The sequence below is a fragment of the Electrona antarctica genome, assembly GCF_951216825.1.
Source record: "Electrona antarctica genome assembly, contig: scaffold_1480, whole genome shotgun sequence".
Classification (NCBI taxonomy): domain Eukaryota; kingdom Metazoa; phylum Chordata; class Actinopteri; order Myctophiformes; family Myctophidae; genus Electrona; species Electrona antarctica.
In genome coordinates, this window is record NW_027637959.1 from 1 (window position 1) to 7,500 (window position 7,500).

Below are 7,500 nucleotides of genomic sequence, written 5' to 3' on the forward strand. Positions count from 1 at the left end.
TTTTCTCCTCTAATGACCTGAAGCCCTCCCGGCCGCAAGACAGGAACGAGAGTGCTCGTATATATGCACTGTCTGCAACCTCCTCCACACAGTCATGTTTCCCCCAATCAGAACACTAAGGGCTCCATTTTCTTCACCGCTAAACCCCTTATCCCTTATTTGCTTTTTTTTTTTACTATTTTGAAAAACATTTTTGAATAGTTCAACTAGCCAATCTACATTGACACGTTGTGAGCTTGTAGACTGGCCATTTGAACTATACTCTCAAATGTTTAGCAAAATAGTAAAAAAAGGCAAAGAAGTTTAGTATAAGGGGTTTAGCGGTGACGAAAATGGAGCCCTAAGACTTATAGGAAAGAGTAAATTGAAGTTGAACTCTTATTAGATAACATATTTTGTAGACATGCATAGCATTGTATAGTGTTTCATTGTACGGATACAGATAGTCTACTGTTCGGTTAGTCTACTGTTCTACGGTTCTTAGGCCCCATTTACACTGGCAGCCAAATCCAGCCTGAATCAGATCTGTGCCACATCAAGATTGAAATCCGATTGGTTTAAATGGTCACATGACTCATTTAGACAAATCAGATTCCAATCTGGATGCGGCTCAGATCTGATTCAGGCTGGATTTGGCTGCCAGTGTAAATGGGGCCTTAGTTTACCTTTGATCCTAGATGACTGTTTCTATGTATCTGATGTATTACCTTGTGTTGTTCATTCTTACTGTAAATCGCTCTGGATTAAGAGTTTCTGCTAAAATGCCTACATTTATAATGAGTCCTGCGCTGCTCCCCTGTATACCGATGATGTACACTGTACACTTTGTACAGTATCAATGTTACAGGGACTTAAACTCATTGCAGAAAGGATAGTCAGTCAGTCAGTCAGTCAGTCAGTCAGTTCACCACGGAAATCTGGACATGGGATCTTAACCCAGTCCTTTCAGTCACAGGATGCCGGTCATGAATTAAAGATGTGAACTGTGAGCTCTGTTCTCTCTCTCTGTGACCTCTGACCGTTAATTCCTGACCCCGTGACCCTGTGTGTCCCATGATCCTCCTTCCCAGAATCATCCCGTTCCAGCGGCCGTTGAAGATCAAGGAGCTGCTGCAGAAGGTGACCGAGGCCTATGGTCAGCAGATGGACATGTTCTACAACACGGACAAAGAGGTACAGCAGAGCCACTACTGTACCACGCAACGCACCCAGAGCCACTACTGTACCACGCAACGCACCCAGAGCCACTACTGTACCACGCAACACACACAGAGCCACTACTGTACCACGCAACGCACACAGAGCCACTACTGTACCACGCAACACACACAGAGCCACTACTGTACCACGCAACACACACAGAGCTACTACTGTACCACGCAACACACACAGAGCCACTACTGTACCACGCAACACACACAGAGCTACTACTGTACCACGCAACACACACAGAGCTACTACTGTACCACGCAACACACACAGAGCCACTACTGTACCACGCAACACACACAGAGCCTCTACTGTACCACGCAACACACACAGAGCTACTACTGTACCACGCAACACACACAGAGCCTCTACTGTACCACGCAACGCACACAGAGCCACTACTGTACCACGCAACACACACAGAGCCACTACTGTACCACGCAACACACACAGAGCCACTACTGTACCACGCAACGCACACAGAGCCACTACTGTACCACGCAACGCACACAGAGCCACTACTGTACCACGCAACACACACAGAGCCACTACTGTACCACGCAACACACACAGAGCCTCTACTGTACCACGCAACGCACACAGAGCCACTACTGTACCACGCAACGCACACAGAGCCTCTACTGTACCACGCAACACACACAGAGCCACTACTGTACCACGCAACACACACAGAGCCACTACTGTACCACGCAACGCACACAGAGCTACTACTGTACCACGCAACACACACAGAGCCACTACTGTACCACGCAACGCACACAGAGCCACTACTGTACCACGCAACACACACAGAGCCACTACTGTACCACGCAACGCACACAGAGCCACTACTGTACCACGCAACACACACCGAGCTACTACTGTACCACACAACGCACACAGAGCTACTACTGTACCACGCAACACACACAGAGCCACTACTGTACCACGCAACACACACAGAGCCACTACTGTACCACGCAACGCACACAGAGCCTCTACTGTACCACGCAACACACACAGAGCCACTACTGTACCACGCAACGCACACAGAGCCTCTACTGTACCACGCAACACACACAGAGCCACTACTGTACCACGCAACACACACAGAGCTACTACTGTACCACGCAACACACACAGAGCTACTACTGTACCACGCAACACACACAGAGCCACTACTGTACCACGCAACACACACAGAGCCACTACTGTACCACGCAACACACACAGAGCCACTACTGTACCACGCAACACACACAGAGCCACTACTGTACCACGCAACACACACAGAGCCACTACTGTACCACACAACGCACACAGAGCCACTACTGTACCACGCAACACACACAGAGCCACTACTGTACCACACAACGCACACAGAGCCACTACTGTACCACACAACACACACAGAGCTACTACTGTACCACGCAACACACACAGAGCCACTACCACGCAACGCACACAGAGCCACTACTGTACCACGCAACACACACAGAGCCACTACTGTACCACGCAACACACACAGAGCCACTACCACGCAACGCACACAGAGCTACTACTGTACCACGCAACACACACAGAGCCACTACTGTACCACGCAACGCACACAGAGCCACTACTGTACCACACAACACACACAGAGCTACTACTGTACCACGCAACGCACACAGAGCCACTACTGTACCACGCAACACACACAGAGCCACTACCACGCAACACACACAGAGCTACTACTGTACCACGCAACGCACACAGAGCCACTACTGTACCACACAACGCACACAGAGCCACTACTGTACCACGCAACACACACAGAGCTACTACTGTACCACGCAACGCACACAGAGCCACTACTGTACCACGCAACACACACAGAGCTACTACTGTACCACGCAACACACACAGAGCTACTACTGTACCACGCAACGCACACAGAGCCACTACTGTACCACGCAACACACACAGAGCTACTACTGTACCACGCAACACACACAGAGCTACTACTGTACCACGCAACACACACAGAGCTACTACTGTACCACGCAACACACACAGAGCTACTACTGTACCACGCAACGCACACAGAGCCACTACTGTACCACGCAACACACACAGAGCTACTACTGTACCACGCAACACACACAGAGCTACTACTGTACCACGCAACGCACACAGAGCCACTACTGTACCACACAACACACACAGAGCCACTACTGTACCACGCAACACACACAGAGCTACTACTGTACCACGCAACACACACAGAGCCACTACTGTACCACGCAACACACACAGAGCCACTACTGTACCACGCAATGCACACAGAGCCACTACTGTACCACGCAACACACACAGAGCCACTACTGTACCACGCAACACACACAGAGCCACTACTGTACCACGCAACACACACAGAGCCACTACTGTACCACGCAACACACACAGAGCTACTACTGTACCACGCACACAGAGCCACTACTGTACCACACAACACACACAGAGCTACTACTGTACCACGCAACACACACAGAGCCACTACTGTACCACGCAACGCACACAGAGCCACTACTGTACCACACAACACACACAGAGCTACTACTGTACCACGCAACACACACAGAGCCTCTACTGTACCACGCAACACACACAGAGCCACTACTGTACCACGCAACACACACAGAGCCTCTACTGTACCACGCAACGCACACAGAGCCACTACTGTACCACGCAACGCACACAGAGCCACTACTGTACCACGCAACACACACAGAGCCTCTACTGTACCACGCAACGCACACAGAGCCACTACTGTACCACGCAACACACACAGAGCCTCTACTGTACCACGCAACGCACACAGAGCCACTACTGTACCACGCAACACACACAGAGCTACTACTGTACCACGCAACGCACACAGAGCCACTACTGTACCACGCAACGCACACAGGGCCACTACTGTACCACGCACACAGAGCCACTACTGTACCACGCAACGCACACAGGGCCACTACTGTACCACGCACACAGAGCCTCTACTGTACCACGCAACGCACACAGAGCCACTACTGTACCACGCAACGCACACAGGGCCACTACTGTACCACGCACACAGAGCCACTACTGTACCACACAACACACACAGAGCTACTACTGTACCACGCAACGCACACAGGGCCACTACTGTACCACGCACACAGAGCCACTACTGTACCACACAACACACACAGAGCTACTACTGTACCACGCAACACACACAGAGCCACTACTGTACCACGCAACGCACACAGAGCCACTACTGTACCACGCAACACACACAGAGCTACTACTGTACCACGCAACACACACAGAGCCTCTACTGTACCACGCAACACACACAGAGCCACTACTGTACCACGCAACACACACAGAGCTACTACTGTACCACGCAACACACACAGAGCTACTACTGTACCACGCAACACACACAGAGCCTCTACTGTACCACGCAACACACACAGAGCCACTACTGTACCACGCAACGCACACAGAGCCACTACTGTACCACGCAACGCACCCAGAGCCACTACTGTACCACGCAACGCACACAGAGCCACTACTGTACCACGCAACGCACCCAGAGCCACTACTGTACCACGCAACACACACAGAGCCACTACTGTACCACGCAACACACACAGAGCCACTACTGTACCACGCAACACACACAGAGCCACTACTGTACCACGCAACGCACACAGAGCCACTACTGTACCACGCAACACACACAGAGCCACTACTGTACCACGCAACACACACAGAGCCACTACTGTACCACACAACACACACAGAGCCACTACTGTACCACGCAACACACACAGAGCCACTACTGTACCACGCAACGCACACAGAGCCACTACTGTACCACGCAACACACACAGAGCCACTACTGTACCACGCAACACACACAGAGCCACTACTGTACCACGCAACGCACACAGAGCCACTACTGTACCACGCAACACACACAGAGCCACTACTGTACCACGCAACACACACAGAGCTACTACTGTACCACGCAACGCACCCAGAGCCACTACTGTACCACGCAACACACACAGAGCTACTACTGTACCACGCAACACACACAGAGCTACTACTGTACCACGCAACGCACACAGAGCCACTACTGTACCACGCAACACACACAGAGCTACTACTGTACCACGCAACGCACACAGAGCCACTACTGTACCACGCAACACACACAGAGACACTACTGTACCACGCAACACACACAGAGCCACTACTGTACCACGCAACACACACAGAGCCACTACTGTACCACGCAACACACACCGCTACTACTGTACCACGCAACACACACAGAGCTACTACTGTACCACGCAACACACACAGAGCTACTACTGTACCACGCAACACACACAGAGCTACTACTGTACCACGCAACACACACAGAGCTACTACTGTACCACGCAACACACACAGAGCTACTACTGTACCACGCAACGCACCCAGAGCCACTACTGTACCACGCAACACACACAGAGCCACTACTGTACCACGCAACACACACCGCTACTACTGTACCACGCAACACACACAGAGCTACTACTGTACCACGCAACACACACAGAGCTACTACTGTACCACGCAACACACACAGAGCTACTACTGTACCACGCAACACACACAGAGCTACTACTGTACCACGCAACACACACAGAGCTACTACTGTACCACGCAACGCACCCAGAGCCACTACTGTACCACGCAACACACACCGAGCTACTACTGTACCACACAACACACACAGAGCTACTACTGTACCACGCAACACACACAGAGCCACTACTGTACCACGCAACACACACAGAGCCACTACTGTACCACGCAACACACACAGAGCTACTACTGTACCACGCAACACACACAGAGCCACTACTGTACCACGCAACACACACCGCTACTACTGTACCACGCAACACACACAGAGCCACTACTGTACCACGCAACACACACAGAGCCACTACTGTACCACGCAACACACACAGAGCCACTACTGTACCACGCAACGCACACAGGGCCACTACTGTACCACGCAACGCACACAGAGCCACTACTGTACCACGCAACACACACAGAGCCACTACTGTACCACGCAACACACACAGAGCCACTACTGTACCACGCAACGCACACAGAGCCACTACTGTACCACGCAACGCACACAGAGCCACTACTGTACCACGCAACGCACACAGAGCCACTACTGTACCACGCAACGCACACAGAGCCACTACTGTACCACGCAACACACACAGAGCCACTACTGTACCACGCAACGCACACAGAGCCACTACTGTACCACGCAACACACACAGAGCCACTACTGTACCACGCAACACACACAGAGCTACTACTGTACCACGCAACACACACAGAGCCACTACTGTACCACGCAACACACACAGAGCTACTACTGTACCACACAACACACACAGAGCCACTACTGTACCACGCAACACACACAGAGCCACTACTGTACCACGCAACACACACAGAGCCACTACTGTACCACGCAACGCACACAGAGCCACTACTGTACCACGCAACGCACACAGAGCCACTACTGTACCACGCAACGCACACAGAGCCACTACTGTACCACGCAACACACACAGAGCCACTACCACGCAACACACACAGAGCCACTACTGTACCACACAACACACACAGAGCCACTACTGTACCACGCAACGCACACAGAGCCACTACTGTACCACGCAACACACACAGAGCCACTACTGTACCACGCAACACACACAGAGCTACTACTGTACCACGCAACGCACACAGGGCCACTACTGTACCACGCAACACACACAGAGCTACTACTGTACCACGCAACGCACACAGAGCCACTACTGTACCACGCAACGCACACAGAGCCACTACTGTACCACGCAACACACACAGAGCCACTACTGTACCACGCAACGCACACAGAGCCACTACTGTACCACGCAACACACACAGAGCTACTACTGTACCACACAACACACACAGAGCCACTACTGTACCACGCAACACACACAGAGCTACTACTGTACCACACAACACACACAGAGCCACTACTGTACCACGCAACGCACACAGAGCCACTACTGTACCACGCAACACACACAGAGCTACTACTGTACCACACAACACACACAGAGCCACTACTGTACCACGCAACACACACAGAGCTACTACTGTACCACGCAACACACACAGAGCCACTAC

General features: G+C 51.8%; 1 protein-coding gene across 1 annotated transcript in view; it reads left to right on the top strand.

Annotated features, from left to right (window-relative positions):
• Positions 1 to 1,070: 1,070 nt before the first annotated feature.
• The window catches only part of LOC306918509 (mitogen-activated protein kinase kinase kinase 3-like), a gene marked incomplete at both ends in the record, with an annotated part of 11,930 nt that continues 5,500 nt past the window's right edge, over positions 1,071 to 7,500 (top strand). Inside the window, one exon of the mRNA XM_079531410.1 lies at positions 1,071 to 1,173. Within this exon, the coding sequence (XP_079387536.1) occupies positions 1,071 to 1,173 (103 nt within the window). The remainder of the gene's footprint in view (positions 1,174 to 7,500) is intronic.